Source organism: Dreissena polymorpha, chromosome 7, assembly GCF_020536995.1.
Source record: "Dreissena polymorpha isolate Duluth1 chromosome 7, UMN_Dpol_1.0, whole genome shotgun sequence".
NCBI lineage: Eukaryota > Metazoa > Mollusca > Bivalvia > Myida > Dreissenidae > Dreissena > Dreissena polymorpha.
In genome coordinates, this window is record NC_068361.1 from 80033422 (window position 1) to 80052730 (window position 19309).

At 35.7% G+C, this 19309-nt stretch overlaps 2 protein-coding genes across 2 annotated transcripts in view; one reads left to right on the forward strand and one right to left on the reverse strand.

The window, feature by feature from the left end:
* LOC127837454 (nucleoporin NUP188-like) overlaps nt 1-19309 on the reverse strand; it is a 123941-nt gene that overhangs the window by 47529 nt on the left and 57103 nt on the right. Inside the window, exon 19 of the mRNA XM_052364578.1 lies at nt 111-198. Within this exon, the coding sequence (XP_052220538.1) occupies nt 111-198 (88 nt within the window). The remainder of the gene's footprint in view (nt 1-110; nt 199-19309) is intronic.
* On the forward strand, nt 3051-7429 carry LOC127837455 (uncharacterized). The gene is made up of 3 exons (XM_052364579.1): nt 3051-3559; nt 4304-5307; nt 7024-7429. The coding sequence occupies exons 1-3, from the start codon at nt 3228-3230 to the stop codon at nt 7374-7376; spliced, it is 1689 nt and encodes a 562-aa protein (XP_052220539.1). The 5' UTR covers nt 3051-3227; the 3' UTR covers nt 7377-7429.

The following is a 19309-nucleotide window of genomic DNA, read 5'->3' on the forward strand; positions in this document are numbered from 1 at the left end:
TCTTTTGGAGCTTTGATGGCTGCATACGGCATAAGACCCATTTTCACATGATGCAGGTCATATAAAGCCCAAATAGCCATTTTATACTATTTATAACAAGTGGTACTCACCTGTCTAGGTTGTTGCTTAGCAACACAAGTGACACAGTCTACAGCAGCAGCCAATAGTTTCAATGGTGGAGGGTTGAACGTGACAAATCTGTAATGTAGGATCAGATTTAAAAATTTGAAAAAGATTTAAGAAAAGAGGGCCAAAGATCCTCAGGGTTGCTCACTTGAGACCCAAAGGAACTATTTTGAAGTTACTGTTCTCGGCTCCTTTTGTGAAGTTTGTGTAATTAATATGACTCCTGACCTCGCTTTTTACCCAGAACCATTTTTAAACTTTGAAAAGATGTTATTAGAACAAAATTACATTTCTGATCCAGTTTCATGATGAATGGGCAAAAAGTGTGACTTATGTTGGTAAAACTGTTTCACTGAAGAAAGTTACGGAAAACTGATAGTGTTAATTAAGTTCCAATAGCCATATAAGGAAAACTGAAGCCATATTTATCAACTGACCAAAACAGTTTTCAAACTACCCCATATCATTAGAATAAAAGTTTATGTTTAAAGCCAGTTTTAAGATGATTGGACCATAATGTGAATTTTTGAGAGTTTAAAAGGTTTAAATATAGCTTATAATACAAAGTGCCTCACCCTAGGAGTCATTTTTTTCAACAGACATTTAATTCAATCAAATGTTCTGGCGCAAAAGCTCGCTGGAACGTGCATCCAATTTTTTTTTAGAGATACATGGTTAACATTAAAGTGAAAAATCCAACAAAACCCTAATGTTTCATTTTGCATCCATTGTTTACTTTACTTTTATCCCTAAAACAAAACATGTGAAAATTAAACTTGTTCATGTCAATATAATGAAAAATCCTACAAAGTGTGCCAGAGGCCCACCGTCAATCACCTCAGACTTCAGTGAACTGAACTGCTCTTAGCATTTTTTTAGATGTTTCTGAAACCATTTTCAAACTTGGCCAAAATATGAATTAGAGAGTTAAGAAGGTTTGACAAGTGCCATATTAGGAAAAATGTCCAGCACCCTATTGGCCATGTTTTCCAAAGGACAGGAACTATTTTCGAACTCAGACCAGATAGCATTAGAACAAATGTTCTGACCAAGTTTCATGTAGAGTGAACTATAAATGTAACTTTAAGAGTGCTATCAAGGTTTTACTATCACCATACTAGTATAAATGCCCCGCACCCTGGTGGCCATTTTTTTCAACGGACTGGAACCATTTTTGAACTTATCCAAGATATCATTAACACAAACGTTCTGACCTAATTTCATGAAGATTGGACAATAATTGTGACTCTTTGAGTGCTTTCAAGTTTTTACTATAACAATTTAAGGAAAAATGCTCACCCCCTGGCGGCTATGTTTTTTAACCAACCGGAAACATTTTCAAACTTGTTCAAGATATCATTTGTACAAATCTTCTGACCAAGTTTCATGAAGATGGGACAATAAATGTGGCCTCTAGAGTGTAAACAAGGATTTACTATAGCTATATATATAAAGGAAAAATGCCCCAACCCCTGGCGGCCATGTTTTTCACCCACCCAGAACCATTTTCAAACTCGTCAAAGATATTATTGGGATAAATCTTCTGACCAAGTTTAATGAAGATCGGACGATTAAAGTGGCCACTAAAGTGTTAAAAAGGTTTTATTATAGCCATATTAGGAAAAATGCCTGACCCCTGGCGGCCATGTTTGTCAACCAACCAAAACCATTTTCGAACTTGTCCAAGATGTAATTGGGAAAAATCTTCTAACCACATTTCTTGAAGATTGGACAATAAATTTGGCCTATAGAGTTTTGACAAGGCAAATGGTCACACCGCACGACAGACAAAAGGCAACCACAAAAGCTCACCATGAGCACATTGCGCTCAGGTGAGCTGAACATGTGTAGTTCAAAGAGCTTTGTGATCTTTACATTAATTGGATTAAAAAATGTAAAGTTTGCTATAATAAAATATTGAAAAGACTTTCTCTAAAGAAAATACCAATATTTTATGTTGCACCAATAGATACATATTTTTGAGAACTGTCAGATATTGTTTTATTAATAAACGTGAACGTAAATCAGAAGCATGCTTGTTACCAGATATCATGTTTCACCCTGTTATTAGAAAATGGTTTATCCCGGTGTTATCAGCCAAATGTTAAACCAGCTTTATGTGCATGGCTTTTGTGTTACATTTCTATAGTCGTTGTACTCCAGTGTGTTTTTAGCATAGGTGCGTTTACGCACCTATGCTTATGGTATATACCACATTTCGAAAATCCACATCGATCGGTTGCCCATTATGAAGCCTTACCTGATCAAAAATCAGACGAAATATCTATTTAATTTAGTATATGGTCATTCTTACAAAAAAAAATTTGAAACGTTTTTCTAACGTTTTCTTTCAAGAATATTGCTGACACCGTTTTTAGTGAATTTTTCTAAGACCGTTTTATGTCAAAAAATCTTTTTATAACCTAAAACAAATTTCGTTCGTAAAACAATTCTATCTGCACTATAAATCTCAATCTCCTACGCAGTGGCCTCCCTTATACTAGAAGTTACTGACCGGGCGAAGCAAGGGAAGTAACTGCTGTGAGGAGTTTCTATAAAAATCTGCATTCAGAAATCTGTATTCAGAACTCAATCTGTTGTGCACGTCTGCATCTAACGCTTACCACAAGTTTTACGACAAATTCTTGATGCAGACGAATAGGGTAGCGTCTATTTTCATTTGTGAAAAGAATAGTTCGATACAGATCTGTCCGTGCTTAAATTTTGAAAGGCTTGGGTAATTATTTTTCATAAGCGTTTCAAACACTGATGTAAATGGAAAGATTATCTAGTTAAATAGTCGGTAATTGTTTGAAATTATTGATTTGAGAAATTCGCGGATGGCGATATCGAACTACACGTGACGCCATTCTTCCCTGTATCTTGCACCTATGCTTTTAACGCCATCGGCGCTCTCGTTAAATATGGTTGCGGGATTTAACATGTAACATTCAGCTATTGTAAGGTTTAGGATTTTACATACTTAATGAAAAACTGAATGTCTTATAATTAATATTCAATCTATTCACAGGGAATGGATCATACATATAGTGAATAAATAGCTTTTCAATAGCAGAACAATTCACATTATCTATTTCAAAATGGCAACTTCTATAGGTTCAGTTCATAACAGTTCAGATTTAGTGAAGGACTATGTTTGTGATGCTTGCGAAAGTAAAAATATTCAAGGAATTGCTGATTATTTCTGTGCAATATGTTTGAAGTTTTTTTGCGGAAAGTGCATTTATCAACACGATCAGTTATATGCAAATCATTCAAAGTATGGAAGAGAAGAAACAAATAAATGGCCTCTCACAAAGGCAGTGGAGGATTTGCTTCTTAAATGTAATGTCCACAAAGACAACAAACTGAAAATGTTCTGCCAGGATCACAGTCAGCTGTGTTGCACTGATTGTGCTTTTCTGAACCACAGGTAAGTTTGCACACAGTTATGGAATAAATGGAGAAAACCCAACCAATCTCAAATAGTAAATACAAAGCTGATCTATATTGTATCCTTTCAAAATAACAACCATATAAACAGTTATAATTTAAATAAATCTACCATTGATACATAAATGGGTCACTCTTGTTTGTACCTTTGCATTTGTGTGTATTTCTGAAGTCTAGCCCAATCTGAGTTAAGTCTATTATTTGTAAGTTATTTGAGTTATAGAAAATTGGCTGCTTTTAAATCGAATCAATCAAATATCTGTATGTTCATTCTTCACAGTTTTTATAGTTGTTTAATGAATTCTAACAGTTATTCTAAACAATATTAACTAGTTGATGATTGTAATGTTAAGGACATTATTGGTAGATGTCAATCAATAATCTTAAGTGTCTAGGTTACAAAATAATACTCCCATAAATATGAGGTAGATATACATCAGCGTAATCGGTAGATTACGTCTAATTATTTGGACTAGGTTATAAAATGGGGCATACATGTACACGGTTGTTATGCAAAATTATCAATCAAAAAGGTTTCTTATTGTTAGCAGGCTATCATGATTGTCAAAATCTTGTTTTATAAACGTTTTACTTTGTAGCACACTTGTGTTTCCCTTTACGAGTTTTAAATTTAGACTATGGAAAATATTTGTCAAGACATGGCTTGTTTTATATATTATTATTATAAATTTAATACCTTTAAATATGCTTGTTCCTTTTTCAGACAGTGCACTGATGTAGCACTAATTTCTGACTCAGTCAAAAAGATGTCAGTGGACATGCAACAGTTGTCAAACAATCTTCACACTATTCTTGATGAGCTAAATAAGTTCAAAAGAGCTCGAGAGGCCAGCATTCAGTCTGTGGAGGTATCGTGGAGTGAAAAACTACAAGAAATCCGAGACCTCCGAAAGAAATTAAATGCTGCTCTGGATGAATTAGAAAAAACAACCTTGAAAGAACTGGATGAAATAAGAACCAGATTGCAAGCCTCTCTCAAGAAAGATGTTGATGACTGCACCAGACTAAAGGATGAACTGAAACAACTCAGTGAAGCTGTAAATGCCCTTTGTGATAAGAGCAAGACAGAAATTGAGTTCGTAGCTCGCAGAAAATGTCTGGACAAAATACAGGAGTTTGAGGCATATCTGAAGGAAAACCCTGTAAAGTTGCAGAGGTCACTCATATTCCAAGCAAACATTGACATTGAGCAGTACCTGTCTCAACAGTCTAGTCTGGGGAGAATTGTTGACGGTATGAAGTCTCTCACTGTCAAGATGAATCCAGACCAGGGGATGACTGTGAAGAGGAAATTGGAGTATAGTGTGAGAATGGCAAGTGACACGAATCAGACTTGCCACATTACTGGCATTTGCTGCCTGCCTAGTGGCCAGGTCATTGTCACAGATAACACTAATAACAAAGTGAAGCTATTGGACCAGCATTACACTGTGTCGAGTCACTGTAATGTGTCTGGTGTTCCAGGGGATGCTTGTCAAATCACAGCCAGTGAGGTGGCTGTAACTGTTAATAGAGATGTACAGTTTATCTCTGTGAGAAATGGGCAGCTGGTGAATGGGACGAAGTTCCAGTTATTGCACGAATCTTGTGGTATTGCCTTCCATCAAGGATCATTGTATGTCACCTCTGGCACTGCTCTATATTGCTACACTCTGACAGGATCACTTGTGAAAAAGCTTTTTGAGGATGCAAGTTGCTCTTATACAGGTACTGTTTTATTATAAATACAGGTAAACGATGATCTCTATTGTTGATATTTTAAACACTAATAAACTTTTTGAAATCATTTTCAAAACAAAAATAAGAAAAGAACAAAAATGTTAATGCATATAATATAATCCTGATCTACTTATTTATAATATACCTATAGATAATGTGACTAATCAACTAATGGATTTTTTGTATGAAATACACAGGACCAGATTCCAATTCATTATCTCACAGTATGAAATCCCTTTTCTTATCACACATATGGTAAAAAATGACTTTTATATGAAATCATAAATTTACAGTACTACATCATGGTAATATTACAACATCATAAAAGCATGTAAATATTTGCAAAGTTCCAGTATAGTTTGATATTAAAGTCAGCAGTTCTTCTAGCAATTTTGGGAAAAGGAGTCTGGTCAAATTGAGATTTTTTAAATCAATTAAATGGCAAATATAGGAATTTTTTATCAACAAAATGGATCAAACTCGAATTTTTTTATCAACAAATATTGACACTTCAGGCTTTTTCCTGGCCATTTTGGGTAAAAATCATATAAATTATAGTTTTATACTTTGTTAGATGTTTATGAAATAAAATTGAGATATAATAATCATTATACACTTTTATTCTATAATTTATACATATTTATTTGGAAATAGGGATTTTCTTACAATTTAGATTTGGGATCTGTCCGTTTGCTTTTGGATCAGGTTCATTTGACAGCCTTTTTTTACATTGCAGAAAAAAATGAATGTACAGAATTAATTCATCATTTGTTGCATTTGGGACTTGTTATGTAGTTTTTCATCAAAAAAGGTATATAACTAGGCGTAAGCGTTCTTGAGTTATCATGCAGAAACCATTTTTCTAAGTTGAGTCACTGTGACCTTGACCTTTGACCTTAGTGACCTGAAAATCACTAGGGGTCATCTGCGAGTCATGATCAATGTACCCATGAAGTTTCATGATCCTAGGCATAAGCGTTCTTATGTCATCATCCAGAAACCATTTTACTATTTTGGGTCACCGTGACCTTGACCTTTGACCTAGTGACCTGAAGATCACTAGGGGGTCATCCGCGAGTCATGATAAATGTCCCTATGAAGTTTCATGATCCTAGGCATAAGCGTTCTTGAGTTATCATCCGGAAACCATTTTACTATTTTGGGTCACCGTGACCTTGACCTTTGACCTAGTGACCTGAAAATCAATAGGGGTCATATGTGAGTCATGATCAATGTACCCATTAAGTTTCATGATCCTAGGCATAAGCGTTCTTGAGTTATCATCCGGAAACCATTTTACTATTTCGGGTCACCGTGACCTTGACGTTTGACCTAGTGACCTCAAAATCAATAGGGGTCATCTGCGAGTCATGATCAATGTACCTATCAAGTTAAATGATCCTAGGCCTAAGCGTTCTTGAGTTATCATCCAGAAACCATCTGGTGGACAGACGGACCGACCTACCGACATGTGCAAAACAATATACCCCCTCTTCTTCAAAGGGGGGCATAATATTTGGAATTTTACATGGCTGTAATGTTCCAATGGTTTGGATCTTACTTGGTGATTGGGTTGAATTATAATCCCCTCGCCCTGTTGGCATGTCAAACACGTCACTTTATCAACTTGTCTGATATAACCCATCTGAACTCCTCATTCATGTTATATTCCATAATGTATATAGCATGTTCAATGTTTTGCAGTGTTAAAGTGTGCTGTGAGTCCTGCTGGGGACAGGATCTATATCACCAACTACGACCAGCACAAGCTCATCACTCTGGCTACAGATCGCAACCTGATATCCACCTTTACGGATCCTGAACTACAAGGGGCATGGGATGTGCATGTAACACTTTCAGGACAAGTGCTTGTCTGCGGATGCATCTCCAATACTGTCATACAGGTGGATCATGAGGGCAAAAAGAAACTGGCAACTCTGGTGTCATCCAACGATGGAGTAAGGAACCCAATGTCTGTCTGCTACAACACCAAGACTGACAAGATCATTGTGGGACTAAATAATTCCAATAAAATCAATGTTATGGAATTGCATTAGCTCTTTTAGTGGACAAAATACATCGATATAAACACGGTTATATGTGTTATTTCCATGTTCTGAAATTTTATTGTCATAAGAATTTAATATCATAATAAGAAAATGACATTCTGAAAGTTGAAATGTTGTTTAATAATATTGTTGATTATAATTTTGAGATGTTGTTTACAAAATGTTGTTTAGTTTTTATTTAAAGTTATATATTTTTACAAAATGGTTTTTGCTGCTAAGTTAAAATATAATTAAGTTTCAATTTTACAGTAAAATAGTTACATTTACAGTGTTGTTATTAAAGATTAATACGACCTATTGTACATGATATTGTTAATCATACCCAGCCATCTTAACCAAACAATGACAGCTTATGTTGCATAATGTAATTCCATAATTGCCAAGCATTCTTAGAAGCTAATTGCAACTTTATATTCTTAAATTGATATTCTTGATTGTTTTTGATTGCTAAATAAATATAAAGCCATTCACTATGGTCTAGACAACTGTTAAAGGCTCTATAAAGGTCACAAATCCAATTATTATGCATATCAACTGGTCTAATTTTTACTGGTTTTCAGTTACTCTTGCATAAAAACTTCTAATAACACAGCTTAGGTACAACGTTGTCAAGAATTATGGAAGATAAACCCGTTTCATGATTGGAAGAAATGTTTACATTTTTGCAACTTACGTGATGTGTAGCCTCAGAGCGTTGACATATGCTAAAAATAGCCGACAGAAAATTCAATTTTATTTCTATTTAAACAACTTTTTACCAGCAGAAAGTAACTTATTAGATCACTACAAACGTTTTAACCATTTAGAAGAGACCTACTTTGTGAGTGATACCGGAAAACGTTAAAAGTCATCATTATATTTTTGGTGACCTGAGTCACTTTCACTTTCTCTTTCGCGAGTAAACAGCGATATAAATAAACTGATTGTTTGTAAACACAATTGACTTGGAGGACACTTTATTTTGAGCTCAAAACAAGTTGTATTGCTAATGTTTTTTATTATTATGTCAAATAGCATATATATATATTGTTTTTTGATAACCTTTATAAATGAAATATGAAAAAAATATTTAAACATCTGTAAATAATTACGTATTTTCACCTTTATAGAGCCTTTAAGAAATTTTATATAAAACTGAAGAATATTGAACTAAGAAATATATAGAATTTAGCCTTACTTTGTGAAACTTGACTTTGTGATAAACTTCATTAAACGTCATAGGAAAACATTTATTTAATCAAACATTAATTTAACTTAATAATTTAAACTGTGTGTCAAAACTGTGAGTTGTGGACTATTTATTGTTATCATTACTGTTAAACTTAATACTCAGTGAAAACAAACACTAAAATAATCAACACTTTGTGAGTTGCCTTTGCGTGTCGTTCCCAACAACTTGGAACTACGTCTCATAACCCAAATCTCCGCAGGGGCATAATAACTTCATAAATAGGTTAGAAAAAAACACAACTTATTCATACAGTTATCTTTTGATGTAAATAAATGTACTAAATTTAATTTTATTTTAAAAATGTGTTGTATAAAAACTCACAACATTGTTCCATAAGAAACAAGCATGTATTTTAACTATCTGTAATGCTGTTCAGGGGTGGCGAAATCTCAAAAAACTATACTAGTCCACGGACAACCATTTAGGAAATTTAACTTGTCCGTTGCTGAACTACACTTGTCCGTTAATGTTTATATAAATTATAAACACATTTATTGATTAATGTAAAAAAATGTGGAATATTCCAAAATGAGTATGATTTGCTAGTTTTGTTTATAGTTGTATTTCAATAGTACATTCATTATAGCAGTATATTATTAACAATATAAAGACTTTCTAAAACTTTTAATCTTGCTGTCGCATAATTGATGTATTTCATGTCGCATAATTGGTGTATTTCATGTATATTCCTTGTTCGGTGTAACTGAATACATAATATCTGTCTTCATGAAGAAATGCATAAATGGGCATCATATGTCGTCGTCAAATTAGACGAAAAAAATGCACCAAGTTATGGCCCATGGCTGGGTTCACTAATTTGTTATGTCTATTGTAAGCACATGCAGCACTGTTAATTTGTGTATATTTTCATGTTAAATGACAGGTGACAGTTAAACAAACGTGGTCTCGCTTAATTATTGGCATATATATGCACAAGATATGTAAGTCACACATAAAGCCATCCCGTATCAGGTAATTCAACTCATGTTAAAGTCAATCATCCAGACAGCCGTCACCCAATTTATTTGTCCATTATTGTATAAATTGGCATCTGCGTTGTATGAAGGGGAGTCTTACTAAAACGGCCGAACATACAAGTCGCATTATTGCTGGCTTTCGCGGGATGGGCCCATTGCGGGCTTCGCATGTATCTTGTATTTGACAAACATTTTGGAAACGTTGTGTTGTGTTAATAAGCAGAAATAAAACGCAAAGAAATCAGAAATGAACTTTGTTGGTTACTGTGTCTTTTCCACGAACAATACGTAATTGTAATTACGTGACATTGCAAAGCTAGTGTTAAAACATGTGTTGAACATAAGTACATCGTAATCTTAACAAATTAAACTAGTCCAATATGTCGACCTCATCAGACTGAGGCCCTGCGCCGATACTGGTAGCAATTTGATTATCATCAACTGGTAACCATTGAAAATCTGTGAGCCAAGTTTCTTGAAAAGTTCTGGTGCGTTTATTTAGATCATATTTTTTATCATAATCTTTCTTAGTTTTTTTGGGAGGTGGACTGCTCAAAGCTTCGGGTTTCTGCTCCGTTGTTGAAGATTTAAAAAAACTAAATGTTCCATTTTTACCATTAAAGTTGTCTAAAATAACAAGGTAGACCGTGTTTTGATTATCCTACTGTGATACTTCTTATTTCCGTCTGATTGTAAAAATTAAGAAACCAGTCTGTACACTGTCTAACAGTCGGGCCGAATGTTTAAAATGCGGCATGCTCCTGGTCTCTTATAGAATAAGGGAGATCACTGCGCAGGAGAGTGCCCGTATTATAGTTTGATTGCTCCGCAAATAGCACTGACAATGTAATCGCATGTCAACATCCGGTTTTGTAAAACTTAATTACGGCTTTAATCAGTGTCCGACAATTTTTGTATTTTTCAGGTAGCCCACTGGGCTACCAATAAAAATATTTGGTAGCCCATAAAATTTTCCTACAAAAAGATACGAGGCAGGTTTTCATCTCTATTTTATTTCTTCATTTACATATACATAATATGTATACATACATATACATACTACAGCAAGAAGTCTGATGTACACAGTCAATATCGTTAATTAATGTTACAGTACAGGCACTGTGTACTTAAATGTAAACGTACCAAAGAAAATCATATACTACATGTAGATATTACATGTATGTGCACATGTATGTGTACTTAAATTCGGACAGCACGTTAAGTTGGAAACGTAAATAAAGCGTTTAGATGATCAATACGATTGACTCATATGGTGTTAATCAATGCAATTGCCCTTTTTAACAACAAATACCGAGTTTCAAGAAATCAAGAGTATTTAATCATTTATTTACTTGTGTCCGACTTTAAGTACTGTCCGAATTTACGTATTGCATCCGTATGTTACGACACTTGTGTGCAGTCAGTATACAATACAATAATTGTTTCAATAAAGAAGGAACTGATACAGTGTAACGGTAACGATACAGCGTGTTTACATTATATTTTATTACGAGGAAATGTCAATGCCAAATAATTCGCGAGATACCCCAGTACTTTAGTTGAAATTCACAACGAAACTTTTAATGGAAATTAAATGATCTCAATGTTGTACCCGCTACGAAATTTTTAGTAACAAATAAATACACCCATGCCAATTTTTGCGCGCTTTTTATCTGGACAAAGAAATTCATTTATTAAATGTAGAATTTTGTAACCTAAAATAGCTATACACAACGCGTGCAAACCGTGGCAGGTGATTTACGCATGTTGAAATTGAACGGTTCTGATTGGTAGCTTATTTCATCATATCTTTAAATAGAACCATATGCCGAAATTCATTTGACACTTTTGAAAATTTCAAACGTTTGTGTTTATGACTCTTATCGTCTATATTACCCACCCATAATTTGGTTTAAAAAAAAAATCGGGCATATATGGGATTTTTGATTAACAATCGATTAATCCAATTATTAATTGACAATGCAAACTAATTAGCAGGTGTTAACCGCGTTCACACCGTTGTTATTAATATTCATTTTCGGTTTCGTTACCGTTTTGAAGAATCTGCTATTGTTTTGATTTATTTAATGTTCGGCGTCCATGGATATTTAACGACATCAAAAACGTTGTCGCTATTACTCATTGTTGCGGTTAACAAAGAATTCCAATCTGCGAAATGATGTTGCATCATGTGCGCCAACTATCCGACCGGCTCTCATTATATTATTAGCAGACGACAAATGTTGATTCTGATTGGATGATTAAAATACACTGTTACTGTTTACGACATGACTGCAAGTGATCGGTGACTGATAAGATAATTGCTTGCACTTTGTTATCGGATTATAAGCAATACACAGTGTAGAAACACATGGTCAGCGTGTTTATTCTACGTATGTCTGTCAATAAAACGGGCTACCGCTCTTATAGATTTATAGTAGCCCGGCGGGCGTCAGCTGGAAAATTTCAGTAGCCCGATGAAAAATTTCGGTAGCCCCCGGGCTCCGGGCAATGGATTTGTCGGACACTGCTTTAATACAATGTATTTTTTTGTATACCTGGACCCGACTTTTAAAAAACGTGTTGTCCACGGACAACTTAATTGAAAAAAATCAGTTGCCCAGACAAGCAAATGTACAACTCGGGCAACTCGGACATTTGATTTCGCCACCCCTGCTGTTCATTGATAGAAACAAGTGTGGTCCATTTGCTCAGGGCAAGCAACGTTGCCACAGGTAAGTCAAAACTAGGTAGTAGGACCATGAAAATGGCTTTCCTTAAAAAGCTTGAAAAACATTTCCCACAGTTTAACGGTTTGTTCTTAAAATAAATGAAGACTGAGGCCCATTTAACCCTTTGCATGCTGGGTAATTTGTCTTCTGCTAAAATGTCGTCTGCTGAATTTCTAAAATCAGCATTTTCTTCGATTTTTTTCAAAGAATACTATTAGAATAGCAAACAGTTTGGATCCTGATGAGACGCCATGTTCTGTGGCATCTCATCAGGATCCAAACTGTTTGCAAAGGCCTTCAAAATTCGGTTCCCGCACTGAAAGGGTTAAGGGCATTATGCATGTATTCATGTAAGCTATTCTATATTGTTGTTGGATTTTGTTTTCTTACAGTATGTATTAGATACTTCTGACCCGTACTTTGCTCTGTGCCCCTTATTCTTTGCCCAGGGCAACCAAAGTACTAATCAAAGCGCTGAAGTTGTTTGCTGTTGTCGTCCTTGATTAGCTTGTGTGCATTGCACAGGCTAATCAGTGTGCACAGGCTAATCTTATTTAACATGCATTAAGCCCCGTTTTCCCTGAAAGCAGCCAATATGTACAGATTTCAATGATAAACACTAGACTGGCCAATGTTGTCTTACAAGCTCGTAAATCAGTCACTGCAGAAGTAGAGCAGACGCTCCCAAGCATTCGTCATCTGCAGTGGAGACATGGCGCACCAAAGGGGTCAAAACTTTAACTTCTGCTGCAGCAGAAACAAATGCTGCTCGAGCAACATTTAAATGCTGCTCCAGCAGCATACTGCTGCTCGGGCAGGAGTTTGCTGCTCAAGCAGTATCTAGAAGCTGCTCAACCAGCAAAATTCCTGCACGAGCAGCATTTTTTTCTGCTGCAGCAGAAACATCCTGCTCGACCAGCATTTATTTTAAAAATAAGCCCTTGAACCTGTCAGCCAATCAAATTTTAGCATACAAGCGGACGACATAAGCTACCTCTACGGAAATGAAATAGACCCGACAATAACGTTAGAAATACAAAGATCACTCATACAATATACATGTACATGAACAAAATACATAGCATAGTGACAATATGCAGTAGAATATGTCGTAAGGATATGGATGAAAGCTTGGAGCTTATTACAATTTCAACGTCTTGCCATTGCAAAAAGATGTTGCTGAAGGTCGTTGAAATTTAACTTTTAGGTCTATTGGGAAAATATTCTATCTTTATCAGATGCAATTGAATGTTCATCATAAGTAAGAGGACTATCGTTAAAAGCACTGAGGAAAGTTTGAGATTGAGCAGATGAAAATAATTTTAAGTATTGTAAAAATTTGAGTTGTTTTTTTTAATTTTAAATGACAGAAGTAATATAACACGAGTTCTGATTGGCTGCTGCCATAATCTAACAAGAGCACCGCCTTGCGGGTGCAGACCGCTCATCTATTTTTTTTTTAAAGGTGAAGGGACTCTCATTTTCAATCACAAAGGAGGGAGGGGTGGAGTGAAGAGGGGTGTATAGTGTGGGGTTGTGGACATTTATTACATTATCTTCCAAAAAAGCGAAAAAAAAAAAAAAATTCGGGGGGGTGGGGGGGGGGGGGTGGGGGGGGATGGGGGGGGGGGGGGGTATTTTTTGGGTGCGATGGTTGGACGGTATTTCAAACATAACCGTTTTAAAAAAAAAATGGGGGGGGGGGGGGGTATAGTGTGAGGGTGTGGTGGTAATTTGTGAGATGATCTTAAAAAAAAAAAAAAAAAAAAAAAAAAATCAAAAAAAACATTGGGGGTGGGGGGGGGGTGGGGTGGGGGTATAGTGTGAGGGTGTGGTGGTCATTTGTGAGATGATCTTAAAAAAAAAATTAGGGGGGGGGGGAGGGGGGAGGGGGGGAGGGCACGGGGGATGGTTTGGGTGGTGTCTATTGTGGTATGTCAGGTAAGAGTAGTTTCATCAAAGTATCAATCAAATCTAATCATAAATAAAGAAGTTATGGCAATTTTAGCAAAATTTAATAATTTGACCTTGAGAGTCAAGGTCATTCAAAGGTCAAGGTAAAATTCAACTTGCCAGGTACAGTAACCTCATGATAGCATGAAAGTATTTGAAGTTTGAAAGCAATAGCCTTCATACTTAAGAAGTAAAGTGGATCGAAACACAAAATTTAACCATATATTAAAAGTTACTAAGTCAAATAAGGGCCATAATTCCGTAACAATGACAACCAGAGTTATGCAACTTGTCCTTTTACTGTACCCTTATGATAGTTTGTGAGTGTTCCAAGTATGAAAGCAATATCTATGATACTTTAGGGGTAAAGTGGACCAAAACATAAATCTTAACCAAATTTTCAATTTTCTAAGTATAAAGGGCCCATAATTCCGTCCAAATGCCAGTCAGAGTTACATAACTTTGCCTGCACGGTCCCCTTATGATAGTTCATAAGTGTTGCAAGTATGAAAGCAATAGCTTTGATACTGTAGGAATAAAGTGGACCTAAACACAAAACTTAATCAAATTTTCAATTTTTTAAGTATAAAAAGGGCACATAATTCTGTCAAAATGCCAGTCAGAGTTACATTACTTTGCCTGCACAGTCCCCTTATGATAGTTAGTAAGTGTTGCAAGTATGAAAGCAATAGCTTTGATGCTTAAGGAATAAAATGGACCTAAACACAAAACTTAACCAAAATTTTCAATTTTCTAAGTATAAAAAGGGCACATAATTCTGTCAAAATGCACGCCAGAGTTATCTAACTTTGCCTGCCCAGTCCCCTCATGATAGTAAGTAAGTGTACCAAGTTTGAATGCAATAGCATTGATACTTTCTGAGAAAAATGGACCTAAACGCAAAACTTAACCGGACGCTGACGCCAACGCCGACGCCGACGCCAAGGTGATGACAATAGCTCATAATTTTTTTTCAAAAAATAGATGAGCTAAAAATAAATGCTGGTCGACCAGAATTTGTCTGCTGCAGCAGAAAAAATGCTGCTCAAGCAGGAATTTGCTGCTCGAGCACCATCTATATGCTGCTCGACCAGTAAATTCCTGCTGGACCAGCATCTAGATGCTGCTCGGGCAGCATATTGCTGCTCGAGCACCATTTAAAATGCGGCTCGAGCAAAAAATTTTTCTGCTGCAGCAGAATTTAAAGTTTCGACCCCTTTGGTGCGCCATACAGACAGACAGGTAATCATTCCTAGCATAGTGAGTTGCGGTTCTTAACATAGCTAAGGCTTCTACGCACATACTGATTTGCAAAAAATGCTCTGCAAATTTAGCCGACTGCTAACGAGACCAACTAAAAACAGTTGCCAGTCAGAGCAACCTACAATAAACTGTTAGTCCCCCATCATGGTTGTTGAAGATTAGTTCTTTAGTCAGTCTTCATTGGATATGTTGTTTGTAAGGAAACTTATGTTGTTAATGACATATGTTTCTGTCATTTGTGCTTATGAATAAAGCCTGACTAAACAAATGGAAGAGGGTCTGAAAATAGACAGGGCAACCTCTTTGAAGGAAAAACCATTGTATGGATAACTTCATACATTGTGCTCTTTCATCTGAATTACTTATACATGCATTCAAGCATTCATTCAGCATATATTCCATGAGGCATGATCATTATACAAAATATGTGGATGCTTATATCAAGGAATGAGGCATGTTACACTTATAAGCATCAAAAGCCAATAAAAATATGTATGGGGTGCATCTGTATTTACAAGGACATTGAAAAATGAAAGGTGTCGGCCCGGGATATAAATAAATGGGTGGGATATAATTAATGAGGGGGGGGGGGGGGGTCGGTTGGAGCTATTTAACCACAATACTTTTTTTATTATACATATTTTTCTATATTTTTGTGCGCTTTATTTCCAAATGTTCACATACATAACTGATACATTACATTGCAGTTTGCAGTATCTACTGATCGGGATCCTGAAATATCTGGATCCCAATATAACTAGTCAGGCCATTAATGCTTTTAAAAACATGTTATATACCTGCCTTTTTTTATTGTTGCATCCATGTGTTGTTCTATGATATAATACTTTATTTATTTAAGTACTTTCTGATGAGTATGATTAAATTTGCAATTGAAACTCAATTTAATAATGCCGAATTTTACTGTTCACGTTATGTTTACAGATGATAAATAACAGATCTCATGTTTTTTTAGTAAATCCCTCGGCCTGATTTCAAGCGTGCAAAAAGTATACACAATGTACAACGTCACATCATCCTCATATAAAGCGGGGGCTTTGATTGCTGAATTAGAACTTTGAGGCAGAGAGAATATTGAGATCTTTTCTTTTGAATTGAAAATTTGAAGTTCATTTTTTAAAATATGACAAACTTTTTCCTTCAATTTTTTTTTTTACATGTTGTATCTAAAGCGCAAAGGTTTTTGAGATAACTCACTATTGATCTGTGACATGTACAATTTTTTATATACCTATATGTGAAAGCCGAGTGTCTATTATAGAAATGCAAGGGGGGGGGGGATTGCACCCTCATTGTCAAAAATAGGGGGGATTTTTCAAAAACAGGGGGGGGGGGGCATCATCAAATTCCATTTTATACATTTTAATTTTAATATCTAATTTTAAGTACATTATCACAAACCATCAAGTCAGTAAACTACATTTGTAACTGCTTTTCAATAAAACAGCAGTTTCCATAGTATTGCTCTAACTAGACTGAAAAAGAAAATATGTTTTCACATATTTCTGTACCATTTTCATTAATAAAACCAAACAATAACTGATTCGCATGTAAATCATTATATGCAGGGCTCGGTGCTACCCAGTGTTTACACAACAATTGATACACGCACACTTTCCATGCGATGACGTGACGCTGTTCATGCAGCATGGTTTTTGTGCCATTTTTTCCAGAAAAAGGATCAACATGAAAGGCCTGATCACATTTCTTTTGAAGCTATAATTTTTATAAACGTAAGGTTACCATAAAATATGGGAAGTATGTTTTGGATTACAAATTGTATCAAATGTTAATCCAACAAAGGATTAACAGTTGTGTATTATGAGTTCAATGATTACTGTAAAACCATTAAATTTCGTGTGGTACGAATTTTCGTGGATTTTGTTGGTCTGCTGAACCACGAATTCAAGTACCAACGATTATTGATACATTTTTAATCCGCAATCGGTCATTTCCGAATGTCATTTCAGACATTTTCTTTTGTTGTCGGATATCCGAGATACTTGTTTTTTGTAACAGTTACTTCACTTTAGTAGGTCACATTACACTATATCTTGACTAATTAAAATATTTCCGATTTGAAAATGTTAATGTTATTTTTTTAAATCAAGCACGGTATTTCTTCTTCATTATTTTTTATCGAGTGCACCAGGATTGTCTCCCATATGGCCATCGACCCCAGAAAGACGTGTTAGGTGGTTATGGGGGATAGTGCAAGATACAGGAGACACCCCGTTCCAGAGGTGACCCTGGGTCTTTTTAGTGCCCGGTGTATATTTGTAACCACTAAGTCTTGTAGTATTTTCACCAGGCTATTGCTTATTTGGGACGTCTAGTTTTGTCCAGTTTTTTTGTATACTACCTTCACATTCGTTAACTGTCAAATGATATCCTTCTATAATCGCTTTTAACAGCTGAGTACCGTATACATGCGCTTATAAGACGCATTTTTAAGACTCAAATTTATAAGTTAAAGTGGGGGTCGCGTCTTATAAGCGAGATACTTGTGAAAATAAGCGAAAATTTTCAAAATATCGAGTTTACTGGGCTTACGCTGGCCAAGTTGGACACTTGTCAATTGTTTTGAATCATCGCGGCAGCCATTTGCATTTTCTCTAAAGTCTGTATTTGCCCGTACCGTGTATCGGAACGCTATGTTCAGTTACCGATTAACTTGCAATAAAATGTATCGTTATTGATTTTGTTGTCTATTATTTTTTATTTGAATTTTGTTATTTTGGGGTCGTAAGGCGTTATATTGTCCATGGTTATACTTGAAAAGTTTGTATCACCCGATTGTCTGCGCGCGACGTCGTTAAATGTCATAAATTTGACATAATAGTATATGTGTGTAATTAGCGTCGACACGATGCCAAACATGCTTAAAATAACAGCAAAATCAGTTCGCAGTTTGAAACTGTTAATTGTTAAATAAACACGCGATTACAAGTGCTTCTTGACAAATTTGTATCACCTGATCGTCTTTGTTTGACGCTGTGAATTGTCAATTAAGACATAATTGGCAATAAGGGTATCGTCTGAAAATAGTTACCAGTTTGCAACTGTCAATTGTTAAATAAACACGTTTATTCAGAGGACCCCCTTATGCAGATGACACCTTATTTATTAGGGACCCACGACAGGGGGAGCAAAGAGCGACCGCATGCAAATTATCCACAGGTGGCTTTCTTCTTGACCCGTGATTTCACTCTATCACGCGATTGGCTAATTTTATGAAAGTAGGCATTACCTATAGACAATGGGCGTAACATTTGCATAATCAAGATAATCTATATCTGCCTCTTAGTTTTCAATACCCGTCAAACAATACAATTATATTTACAAATTACAACTACTGGAATCGTCAAAATGAAACGCAAACGTAACTCGTATGATGTGACATTTAAGTTGAAAGTGCTCGAGTACGCAAAAACACATTCGAATCGTGCAACCGAGCGTGAATTTGGAGTTACCGAGAAAATGGTAAGAGACTGGAAGTCAAAGGAAATAAAGTTGTTGAACGTGGAGTCTCGATCTGTCAAGAAAATGCGGACTGTGTTATCGCCATACGATGCTATTGAGGGGACACTCAAAGAATGGATAATTGACTTGCGAAGTAGTGGACTATTTGTGACTCGTAACACTATACGTTTTAAGGCGCTTCAACTTGCCAAAGAGCACGGATATACGGAATTCAAAGCTTCATGTGAGTGGTGTGCGCGTTTCATGATGAAATGATCTTGTGCT